The sequence below is a fragment of the Helobdella robusta genome, assembly GCF_000326865.2.
Source record: "Helobdella robusta unplaced genomic scaffold HELROscaffold_17, whole genome shotgun sequence".
In the NCBI taxonomy this organism is placed as follows: Eukaryota; Metazoa; Annelida; class Clitellata; order Rhynchobdellida; family Glossiphoniidae; genus Helobdella; species Helobdella robusta.
In genome coordinates, this window is record NW_008703942.1 from 937,018 (window position 1) to 949,979 (window position 12,962).

At 34.4% G+C, this 12,962-nt stretch overlaps 2 protein-coding genes across 2 annotated transcripts; both read left to right on the forward strand.

Annotated features, from left to right (window-relative positions):
- Positions 1-1,636: 1,636 nt before the first annotated feature.
- On the forward strand, positions 1,637-3,348 carry HELRODRAFT_76240 (hypothetical protein; the record flags this gene model as incomplete). The annotated part of the gene is made up of 4 exons (XM_009015913.1): positions 1,637-1,699; positions 2,097-2,294; positions 2,800-2,871; positions 3,202-3,348. The coding sequence occupies 4 exons, from the start codon at positions 1,637-1,639 to the stop codon at positions 3,346-3,348; spliced, it is 480 nt and encodes a 159-aa protein (XP_009014161.1).
- Positions 3,349-8,538: 5,190 nt separating this feature from the next.
- HELRODRAFT_110490 (hypothetical protein) lies at positions 8,539-12,566 on the forward strand. Its single transcript, XM_009015914.1, has 11 exons — positions 8,539-8,765; positions 8,839-8,914; positions 9,170-9,331; positions 9,548-9,651; positions 9,771-9,880; positions 10,019-10,116; positions 10,437-10,550; positions 10,787-10,898; positions 11,262-11,404; positions 11,517-11,687; positions 12,236-12,566. The coding sequence occupies exons 1-11, from the start codon at positions 8,557-8,559 to the stop codon at positions 12,470-12,472; spliced, it is 1,536 nt and encodes a 511-aa protein (XP_009014162.1). The 5' UTR covers positions 8,539-8,556; the 3' UTR covers positions 12,473-12,566.
- Positions 12,567-12,962: the final 396 nt, after the last annotated feature.

The window sequence follows — 12,962 nt, forward strand, 5'->3', positions numbered from 1 at the left end:
GGGAATCTCAAAACTGCAAGCTTAAGCAATTTTTGATATTTCTGTTCAAATTAGAAATTAAATGTCACGAAATAAAAAAAAAATTAATATACTCGATTGAATGAACACTTAAGCAGTTCAAATGTGGTGATAAATAATTGTTGGACAACAATTGATGAAGCAGATGATCATGTTTTGTTGGAGTTGGATGATGTCAGACAGCAGATCTCTACCTCCTCACTTCCCTACCAGATCACCGTCCGCACGCTAGGCGCCGCCAACATTGAATCAAATGACTCAACTCCATTCTTTTTTACTGATCACGTTCTCCTTGACAAGAAGCTAGTTAATGGAGCTGAGAGGAAGTTGAATGTAGAATGTGACAATGATTTGCCTCATATTGCCCCCACTAAGTTGAATTTTGAAGATGAGACGGTGCAGGTGAGCGTTTTCAGTTCTACAGTGCATCAGCAAAAATTTATATTCTTTTGTTTTTTTTCACATAAATTGTTTTTAAGCACTTGTGAATTTATTTTTTTTTTTATTTAAAAAATGGTTTTAGAAGATAATGAGTGTTTTAATAGTTTTAATTTTTTTCATATTTAATTTCACATATTTATTCTCTCAAGTCATTAATTTGTTCTGCCAGATTCAATTATCAGAGAGCATGCGATCTTGGAAGAACCTGCCGAGCAAAGACGATCCAGACGATCGACCGGCCCACTTCCTTCAGGCCCTTCACAGATCTGCCAGTGTCAATGACGCGCACTTCACCCAGCATGACCAAATCATATTCAATTCCGACCAGCTACCCGTCTCACAGACTCTTATCAAAACCGAATCTGAAATTGTTCCAAATTTTGGTCTTCTTAGAAACAGCCATCACCATTCTTCAGTTGATTCCAGCCCTCTGCATATCAAAGGATTGGTTGATTATAAGCAACGAGCCCTGATGCCAAGCAACAATTTGTTATCAAACAAGAATATCTTTCAGAATGTGAACAACTTATGCAGCATTGATTCTCCAGCTTGTGATTCGCTCCTGATGCAAGACGGTGACGACGACGACGACGATGATGATATTAATAATAAATATGCTGACGGCAATGACAGTCAGTTTATATATTCCAACAAGCACAAGTTTGAAAAATTTAACGCATTCACAAACAAAGAAAATGGTGTGTTTCAAAATGAAATTCCAACGGACCAGAATGGAAATTATACAAATTCGTTCTCAGAATCTTTCAATGACATTCATAATAGCATCAATCAAAAGCATCAACAGCATCAGAAAGACTTGCTATCCAGACCACAGCAACGTCGTCATCATCTTCTCCACCACAGTGAAATTGTCATCACTGATAACGACGTTGTGACTCCACTGCGAATCCGTGACGACATACCGGACTCAGAACTAATTGATTATGAGGATGACGCGGGCGAGTCCCTGCTGGAGAATGTGGTCGGGGAGGGGGAGGAAGATGATGAGGAGGATGTCTACAACAACAACCTCAGCGTCAGCAATCGTGATAGACGTGAACATCACGGCACAGATGATGACGACATCGATGATGCCGATCATTTGAATGATGCCAATGAAGTAGACGACAATGCTATCAGGATATTCATTGCTTTGTTCAGTTATGACCCAATCACAATGTCACCCAATCCTGACGCCTCTGAGGTCGAGCTGAAATTTAGGGAAGGTCAAATTATTAAGGTTGGTCATTCATATTTTTATCTACATCTTACTGATATGTTTCTATGTTGGTTTGTCTTTCAGTCTGTTGTTAACATATCCACACATTTATACTCAAAATTTACTCTTACACAAATAAATATTATAAAATCACGGTATCCCGAGTAGTCAGACTTGAGTGCATGCGCGCTTAATGTCGTATCAATCAGGCCGTCGGTTGGTAACTTAAGTTTTTAAATAGAATGTTGAAATGGTCATTTTTCAATTTTTTGGTGGATCATCAGGCTCTGTTGGCTGTGTTTTTGTTGTTGAAATTTTAAAGAATTATAACAAAATTGAATTTTAAAGTCATACAAACTAATTAATAACGAGTAGACAGATGCCATTGTTACTCTCATAGCTGCGTGTTCTTTTGCAGATCTACGGCAAGAAAGATGAAGATGGTTTCTTCGTCGGAGAGGCCGGTGGTAGGAGGGGGTTGGTGCCGTGCAACATGGTGTCAGAAGTTCAAGTGGATGACCCCATCGTTGTCGATGAATTGCTGCAGGAGAGCAAGCGCCAGATCAACTGCAGTGTCCTCCGTGCGAACAGTGAATTCTCAAGTAGAGCTCCGAGCGTCTACGACCATCAGGGGAGTGGTAGTAATGGGGGGGAGGAGGAGGAGGTGGTGGAGGAAGATGGCAACGAGGGGTATGGAGATAAGGAGGTCCGTGAAAATGAACATCATGAAGGTTTCTGTCATTCATCTGCTGTGTTTCAAAACTGTTGTCGTTTAATTCTAATTGAATAGTAGGTAGTAATTATTTGGAATAACTTGTTTCTTTTTATGATCGTCATCCGGGCTCTCATTCCCACTCCAGCTATCAGCTCTAATGTAAATTTTTGCCATAAGTGGAAGGAGTTATTAATTGACGACATAATTAATTAATTAATTACCGTCAATTTGCCACTGCATGTCAGAATATGATTTGTAAAAAACACGCAACTTGCTGGAGTGATGTAAATGTTATTTCAATTTCATCTTCTGAATTGAAGTTTCACAGCCGTTGTAAAACATTTCATTGTCTTTATTGATTCATGCTGATGAGAAACTGAATGGTTTTGTTGGTTGAATTGCAGAGGTGGACGTGCAGATGGCGGTAGCGTTGTATGATTACAATCCACACGAACTCTCACCCAACGATGATGTGGAGGTTAGTTAGTATTACGCGATGTTTTCTGTTGTCTGTATGAATGGAGTTTCAGCTTCTGGTTAATCAGTAAGTCCCATTCATCCGCGCCACTGCAGTGTTTTTTAATATCACATTTTATCAAATTTTTATAACCAAGCCTTCAAATGTTCACAGAAAAGTAATTTTACAAAAATCTTAAATTTATTTATTTTAAAGTTTTCTCATTACATGTAAACGGTTATTTTAGAAGTTGTCTACGTATGTACTCATACAAAGAATGGACTTGTAAAAATGATGATGCGCTCACGGGGTAACGCATTTATAATGTTAATAATAACTTTCTGATAACAGCAAGAACTCTCCTTCAGGAAGGGTGATCTGATAGGAATCGTCGGTGACGTCGATGATGATGGCTTCTATTATGGCCGGTTGAACGATCGCAGTGGCCTAGTTCCTTCTAACTTCATTCGTCCTCTCGTCAATCAAACAAATGTCTAAATGTGTGTGTGTGCGTGGAAATGTGTGTGTGTGTATGTGTGTGGAAATGTCTAAATGTGTGTGTGTGTGTGTGTGGGAATTCGCGCGCGTGTGTGTTTTTCTATGTTTCTGTATTACTGTTAATTTACAAACTTTGTTTTTCATCTATAGTTTGGATGTTGTTATTTAATGGTTCTGTGTAAATATCTTATTACGCTACGTGGCTTTCACAATCTTCATCAATATTTCCCATGTTCAATTAATTGTACCTAATATATATTTATTTTTATTTCAGTGTAATCATATTTATTTATTTATTTCTAATATTTTATAATTTTTACAAATGTATTTTGAAAGTATTTACTATTGTGTGTGTATTGTGTGCGTGCGTGCGTGCGTGTGTGTGTACACTAAATTAATTGAATTGACTGACTGACTGACTGACTGACTGACTGACTGACTGACTGACTGACTGACTGACTGACTGACTGACTGACTGACTGACTGACTGACTGACTGACTGACTGACTGACTGACTGACTGACTGACTGACTGACTGACTGACTGACTGACTGACTGACTGACTGACTGACTGACTGACTGACTGACTGACTGACTGACTGACTGACTGACTGACTGACTGACTGACTGACTGACTGACTGACTGACTGACTGACTGACTGACTGAGTGAGTGAGTGAGTGATTGATTGATTCTTTGATTCATTCATTCATTCACTGATTCATTCATTCATTCACTGATTCATTCATTCACTGATTCATTCATTCATTGATGTAGAATATTTGCTTGAAAATCTTGTTTCATATAATTTATATATTATTTATATTTGCATTACTATGCTTGCACAAATATATCAAAAAGTTTCAACTTGCAGATGGTACGTGAGGATGTTGTTTGATTTAACAAGGAGATTTGTGGTGCTCTTTTAATATACTACTCACTCTCTATTTAAATCTACTAAATGACCATATTTATTAAAAAAAATTGTGTAAAAAAATATGCTTCTATTGTTTGTAAGTCTTACTTATTTACATAATGATGACTTTTTAAATATTAACAGTTTGTGACAATATTCATGTAACCTTAATTCAAATGATTTTATTAGAAATATGCCAGTCGTAAATCTTAATAATGTGTATTCTGTATTATAACATAGCTAGCATGTATTATAACATAAAGCACTGTCATTTGGTTAAACCATGTTCTTGATATTAACAAAATACTTTTATCGATTACAATATTTAGATTTGCTTCAACAAACTGACTAATACACGGTGCTTGTGATATGCGCAGAAGTTAACGAAATACATCTGTTTAGCGAGTTTAGTCACGAAACGAAATAATAAAAAGAAATCAAAAGATTTAAAACATACTTCAGACGTAGTCTTATTTCTGATCTTTCATGTCTAATGTTCCTTTTTTTATGCTTAGGTTACTTAGTTTCGGGCTTAATTAACCGCACACAATTCCCTTAATATAACCTTTCTTTGATTCACTTCAACAACTTTATTATCTCGTCTGTTTTTTCTTGTCAATTTTTCTCTTCATCGAGGTTGTCTCGCTCGTATTGTTTTTTACAATTTCATTCTCTGTCTCTGTCTCTGTCTCTCTCTCTCTCTCTCTCTCTCTCTCTCTCTCTCTCTCTCTCTCTCTATCTATCTATCTATCTATCTATCTATCTCTTACATATTATATTGACATATATATATATATATATATATATATATATATATATATATATATATATATATATATATATATATATGTCAAACAAAAAGTGATCCAATGCAATAATCACAATGAACGCACTTCGGCGATTTGACACGTCGTTTATCATAATTTCAGTTTCTTATATGATTGTAATAAATAAATAATAATATTAAATAACTTTTCATAATGTAAACACTTAGTATTATGATATCCCTGATTGTTTTCTTGTAATGTAATGTTTTTAAAAATTATGTCTCAATTCATTCGAGTTGTACGTATGCACGCTGTCATTGTTAGGAGCGCTCGACAATGCTTTACCGATTAATATCTGTTGGTTTTAGCGAAATCATCAATTGACAACTTATTATTTTATCTGATTAATTGTTGTTGATATTATTTGAATTGCAAAGTCTTCCTTATTTGTTATTTTACAATGTATTTTTATTTTAATAATATCGAAAAAATTCTTACAATCATCGACCGAAATTCTGGCATGCCAGTTGAACTGAGTTAGGTAAGTAGGTTGCGAACCCTTACATGCAGTTCGTCTTTTATGGTTTGTACATCACCATCCTTTACTAACTCCCACACCATCACCTTAAACTCACCTGACACCTCTGTATCATCATCATTATCATCGTCATCTTATACTTGTCTCATCATCATCGGTAGCATCGTCATCTTTTACTTCTGCGCCATCAACTTTTCCGCTTGCTTTGTGACAGAAATCTTTTATTGTGACATCGTTGTTATACTCTTCTTCCGTCTTGTTATTCACACGTGTTCATTGCTTATTTCTATAACGTTTTGTCTTCATTGCTATATTGTCATCTTCCATTCACGTTTTTTAATCCATTTGAACTTTTAATAATCTGTCATCAGCTGTGAACCACACCTTTCTTTCTTTCTTTTAATGCATCATCTGTTCTTTTGTTTTGCTAGTACACATCAGTGTGCTGTGTATTTTTTTTTTATTAAAAATCATTTTCTATAATAATAATAATATTTTGTAACTTTGTTGTTGTTGTTGTTGCTATTGTTTTTATTTCTTGATTCTAAATAAAGGGTCATTACTTGAATAAATTGAGCAATAAATTTGTTTTGAGTATATTTTGGACCGTTAGGAATGTCTTTTAGAATGTTATATGAGACATTCATTGCGATTTTATTAGCTGTGTGATTGTATTATATTTATTTTTTATTATGAAAGGAGGAACCACACAAATTGGCACTGTTATTTTTGTAATCTATAGTAATCTGTACATCTTATAAGGCTGACTGCAAGTCTCAGTGTTGAAGCAGCTCAGTCTGAAGATCTACTCTATAAAATGAATGCTGAATCAATTGTTTTGCGCAGTTGAAGAGACCAAAAAATGCATTAGGATTTTCAGTGTAAAGAATATTTAACTAAATAAACTTAAAATATGTCGGGAAGATGTTAAACTGGTATGAAAAAATTGTTACGTGCTGCTAAGCAGTTTTGCCATAAATTAAGGCTTGGTGTAAACAATGTATAACTTTGAAATTCTTGACGTCACGACATACCACGCGTTCCGTTTTTACAAAAATGGAATGTAGGTAAAATAAGCAAAAAGGCGGCGGGTAAACGTACGCGGATCGACAAAGCTGCACCTGACGATAAGGCAGACGATTTGCATGCAGTAAATACAACAAGAGGAATTGGTCTGCTCGGCAAAACATCAAATTGATCAATGGGTGAGGCCTCATAATGGACTAGCGAGCAAATCAGGCCAAAACATTCGTTGGTTATTGCTGAGTTTCTATTCCACACACAAACATATGCACCAAATATATACTCGAAGCTATTTTCAATCTCAACATTATTTGCAACATCATTTTGAACTGTATGTAGGATGATAGAAAAAGAAAATTTTCTGTAGGAAGCTAGGTTTCAAGTGTTAACGTGAATGTGTGTGCGTGTGTGTGTGAAAGAGAGATTTTATTATGATTGATAAAAAATTCCATACATATGTGAATACCATTCTACTGGATTCAAGAGTAAAAGACCAAACAACTCGTTCTTCTCAATGTGATTAGTTGTCTATGTTGCTGTTGCTGGTTACTTGGCTACCATAGCCAAACGGAAGCGTTTTGTCTTGATAGATTATTGTTCATAATAATTTTTTATGTTAATGGATCCGCCACAATTTTAAAAGATTATATATATTTATTTATTTCATAACAACTGCTAGATCTTTTTGACACAGTTGCAGTTATAAATTTAAAAAGCATCAATGGATTCAACTCCAAAGTCAACTCCAAGTCATGATATGAAGGACTGTGTGCCCAGTGTACTGCGAGACCCTTGCGCTAGCAAGGAGGTTGGTCTGCTGCTTCATTTCAAACTTATCTTATTATAATATTATTCATCAGTTCTTCTGCCTGCTTACTTATATGCCTGGTGTGCTGCTCTGAAACTAAGAAAAACAAAAGAACATTATTATTAGGCTTTAAATTTTATTTGCATGTTTTTGTTTGTTGATGAAAATTTTTTAGCAACAAACAAAAAATCATCAAACATTTTTAGTAAAAACTAAAAATGTTTGATGATTAATGTACAGATGCAGTTTCCCTGATTACTGAAGCCATAGTTTTTATATCTAGAAGAAGAAAGAATGTGTAAAACTAACAAGTAAAGTAAGATCAGACTATATAAATATTAATAAAATGACCAATTAGTCAGTAAGGATTATGAAAACGTGATTAATAACTTAATCACATGTAAAAATAAATAAATAAATTAATTAATTCAAGGCTAACACCAATATAATAGTAATGACTGAATGATGACACCTAATTACAAAAATATTATTTTTTAATTGCAACAGTCATAACGTAATTAAATAAAAATAAAATTATTCAACTTTTTCAAACACAAAATTTCAATTTAATCATGTGATTTCAAAAATGTTTAGTGTGTATGGCATCTTTCTATTAAAATATTAAGAAACATTAAGAAATACTCTTTACCAAAAACTTGCATTATTAATTATTTAATATTTAGCTAGCAACATTTAAAAGTGACATAGAAATATTGCATGTTTTTAGTTTGTTGCCAAAAATGTTTGATGATTAATGTACAGTACACAGATGCAATTTTCCTGAGTACTGAAGTCATAGTTTTTCATATCAGGAAAGAATTTATGATTCTAGATTTTTCTATAAATATGAATATAGGTGAACCTTTTTAGAGATCAATCAATCCATTCAATTATTGTGAGTATGAAATAAACAATATAAACATTATTAGATTTTGAAATAGAGCTTAGACCCATATATGTTTGATGACTTTGTACTACAGTTTCTACTTTTATGTCGATAATAATGCCTTCCTACTGATGTCTTCCTACTTTTTTACTTCTAGTTTATTAATTGAAGCTAATTCTTTTATGTTCATATTTTATAGAGTGCTGTCTTCAGCAAACAAGAGTGTCAGTTGTTAAAGATTTTAGATTCATCTTCACTGGTGGATGTCCAGATGGCTCAGATGGATTACATTGTTAATAATCTAAAGAATTTCAGCTCAAGTGTTGAAAAATATGTGCATCTGATGAACATTTATCAACAAAATGAAAAACTGTTCTATTATTTAATCATAAACAAAGTTGAACTTGTTATGCCCATTATATATACTCCCACAATTGGTCAGATATGTCAGCAGTTTGGAAGCCTGTTTGATAATCCTCAGTATGTTTGCTCTTTTCTATTTTATCTTTTTTGTTGCATCAGGGATGAATTGTTTTACGTTTTTTGTTTGCAGTGGGTTGTATGTAAGGTACACTGATATTGGGCAGATAAAAAGTAAATTGCAGCAATGGCCAGAAAAAAAAATCAAAGTTGGAGTTTTATTTTATTCTTTGTATTTATTTTTAAAGTTTGTATAAGGTTGCTTTGTTACATTTCACTCCTAACTCCTATGAGAGATTTTATTTGTTAATTTAACTTTTTTCATGCTATATACATGTTTGTGAGGCAAATGTTTATTTTAATTCATTATAGATGTCAATATTGAACTATTGTACATATTTAAGTGATAGATGATTGTTTCAACGTGCAAGTTTACTGTACTGCAAGATAACTGCTTCATTCAGGCAATATGTTTGACGGATGGTGAAAGGATCCTTGGTCTGGGAGACTTGGGAGCCAATGGATTAGGTATCTGCATCGGTAAGATGATGTTGTACACTGCCTGTGCCAAGATATCTCCACACATTTGCCTTCCCCTCTGTATTGACATTGGAACTAACAATGCAGTCTCTATTTACTTTTTTTTAAATTTCGCAATTTTTATCATACAAATGACTTACCTTTTGTGATTTTGTTTATTTATTTTTGTCTTTATGAGACAATTTTCATAATGTTTAATTTGTACGAATGATCTTATAACATATCTTTTTATGTCACAAAATTTTATGCAATTTCAGCAGTATGATTTTTGTACTGTGAATAACATCGCATCTTAAATTAAGAGTTTGCTGAAGAGCGAGCATTACAAGGGCTACAAGAAGAAGCGTCTGGAAGGGAAGAGGTACTTGGAGTTTATGGACGAGTTTATGGAGGCTGCTACCAGTCTGTTAGTATTCTGTTTGTGTGTGTGTGTGCGTGTTTATTTGTGTGGTGTCTGTGTGTGTACGAACGTGCTGTGTTTGTCTGTTGATGTTTTGTTAATGAATGCCCTCTATTTGTTGACAGCTATGGAAAGGATGTGATATTTCATTTTGAAGACTTTGGTAACCACAACGCTTTCGAACTCTTGGAAAGATACAAAAACAAGTATTGCTCTTTCAATGATGACATTCAAGGTGATGGGTTATGACATTTATTTCAATTGGTTCTTCATCTTTCATTTTTGCATTGCTTTTTGATTTGCAACTTATATTTTTCTACTATCTTCACCTCTATATTAACAAAGATTAAATATTCAAACTTCTTTGCTCCAGGCACAGCTGCTGTAACATTGGCAGGTTTGTTGGTCTGCTCCCAAATTGTTGACAAAAGATTGTTTGAACAGAAGTTTCTCTTTCTTGGAGCCGGCGAAGTATGTATTTATAACAATTCAATTTTTTATTCAATTTTGGGAATTTTTACATTTTCATTATTTTTTTCGATATTTTGAAAATTAATTAAAGAAAAATTCTTAAAATAGCTAGTTTTTTGGCTTTATCTAATCTACCTGTAAAATTATAAAAAAAACTGAAATTATAATTTCGTGATTTCTATCAGTATCACTTTAAAAGTTGCGTTTTTAATTTTTGCAACGTAGTTTCAAAAATTAATTGTCTTGAATATTAGGCTCAATCTTGTCCTCTCAACACATAAAATCCTTTCACCACATTCCTGTTAACTTCTTACTGGCAGGCTGCCATAGGAATTGCCACATTGCTGGTAGCTGCCATGAAAAGTGATGGCATCTCAGAAAAAGAGGCTCTCAAATGCATCTGGATGTTTGATTCCAAGGGACTTATAGTTACTGTAGGTATTCATTCATTCATTCATTCATTCATTCATTCATTCATTCATTCATTCATTCGTTCGTTCGTTCGTTCGTTCGTTCGTTCGTTCGTTCGTTCATTCATTCATTCATTCATTCATTCATTCATTCATTTATTCTGGTGCTGCTTTCATACCTACCTCTGTAATGAGAATTTAATATTTCCATTCCTTTAAATTTGTTTTCATACTTTTGTTTTTTTTTTGCACCAAAAAAGTCTAGAGCCCCCGAAACGCTGACAGCAAACAAGCAGAGATTTGCAAAGAACTTTCAAGCTGTGGATGACTTTGAAGAAGCTGTCAATCTCATCAAACCTGACGCTATCATTGGTAGTCATTGGATGGATGGATGGATGGATGGATGGATGGATGGATGGATGGATGGATGGATGGATGGATGGATGGATGGATGGATGGATGGATGGATGGATGGATGGATGGATGGATGGATGGATGGATGGATGGATGGATGGATGGATGGATGGATGGATGGATGGATGGATGGATGGATGGATGGATGGTTGAATGGTGGAGATATTTTTGATAATAACATAAGGACCCACTTGTTACATTAGTTACATTACATTAGTTGATGAATTATATTAAGTAATCTACTACATTAGTATTTAATGCTAACCCAATAGCGTTGCCAATTGTTGTCCTAGTAGTGTTTTATAAAATGTAAATTGGAAGGTGTGGCAGCCATTGCAGGCGCTTTCACTCAAGGCGTTTTGGAGAAGATGGCCTCCAACCACAAACATCCCATCATATTCGCACTGAGCAATCCTACGTGCAAGTCGGAATGCACCGCTGCCCAGGCCTACAAGACCACTAAAGTTTGTTGCCCCGCTGTGAAGATTATTATCTCGTCATATGTGATTTTTATGTTTTGATCGAAGGTGAACGTTTAATTAAGTAATTATAAACGGCATTGTACCTTTGTGACAGGGTAAGTGCTTGTTTGCAAGTGGCAGTCCATTTGAACCAATCACGATAAAGAAGAAAGTGTTCAAGCCCTCGCAATGCAATAACGCCTATATCTTTCCATCTCTGGTGTTGGGTGTCATGTCGGCCAAGGTATCCATCATTACTGACGAGTTGTTCCTCTGTGCTGCCAAGGTAGATGTCTCGAGCACGTCGGCAGTTTTGAATACATTTTTTTTACAATATTCTAAAACGTGTATGTTAGCTACATCATTTGAGATTGACTTACAAAAGTTAATGACGACATAACATCTCTTAACAGGATCGTACCAAGAAATATACTTTTGAACTGCCCTACCTTCTTCGTTTTCTCAACTTATAATGAAATTGTTATTCGCTATTATTTTGTAATAAGTCATCTTCCGTTTTCAATCTCACCGCCCATCTGATGTTCGTTTCTTAACTATTGGCTAATTGGTTACGAGTCATCTTTTTACCAGCTGCCATTTTTTTCCGCATTTTTTTCCGCATTTTTTCTTCAAATATATTTAAAAATATTATTTAAACATTCTCATCACCAAATAAACTTCTCACTCATTTTTTTCTTCTGATAAAACTCATTTTTAACGTTTGAAGTTTTCATTCAGTTTTCATTATCAATGCTTTATAAAATACTTTGAAGTGACTTAGAGCATAGCCGATGTCCTATGTTAATTAATTTTGTTCGACACAACCAACCACAGTTGCTGTCGAAACAAGTAACTGCAGACGAGATGAAGGAGGGAATACTCTTCCCGCCATTGTCACGCATGCAAGAAATTTCGATGACGACCGCCTTGTCAATGATCGATTACGTTATAAAGAACAAACTGACCACTTCAGTTGATGCCAATTCCAGGAGAGATGCTTTGGTTAGTGCACATTTGTATAATGCAGACTACCATTGCCCTACTGACAATAAGCTGGCAGAAGCCTTTTAATTGATTTTTAATTGTCAACAAATTTGCGCTAAATTTTTTTCTCAGTTGAATTTGTTTTTGTAACAAGTTTGTTGGTTCGTTGGCTAGATTGGCTCTTTTGTTGATTGAAGGTTGGGGGGGTTAGTTATTGTTTTGAAAGTTTTTATTGGGGATTGCCTACTGAATGACTGATTGAAATGATAAATTTACTCATTGGTTTCTTGTGATGTTGTGTGTTCTCATTCATGAATCTCCCGTAAAGGAAGTCTCTTATTTTATAATTTAGTTTCAGAAATTTAAATTCTTATTCAAATTTATTTCAGTGACGAGTTTCTTCTAACATTTTTTTACATACATTGCTTGCATCTGCTAACGTGTATTGTTCTGTACGACACTTACATTCTGCAATTTGTTGCTTTGCTCTAAGCTATTACAGGATCCGATTTTATAACTACCTGCAATTTCTCAACAACATTTATACTTTTATCAAACATTCCGGTTTTTATACATT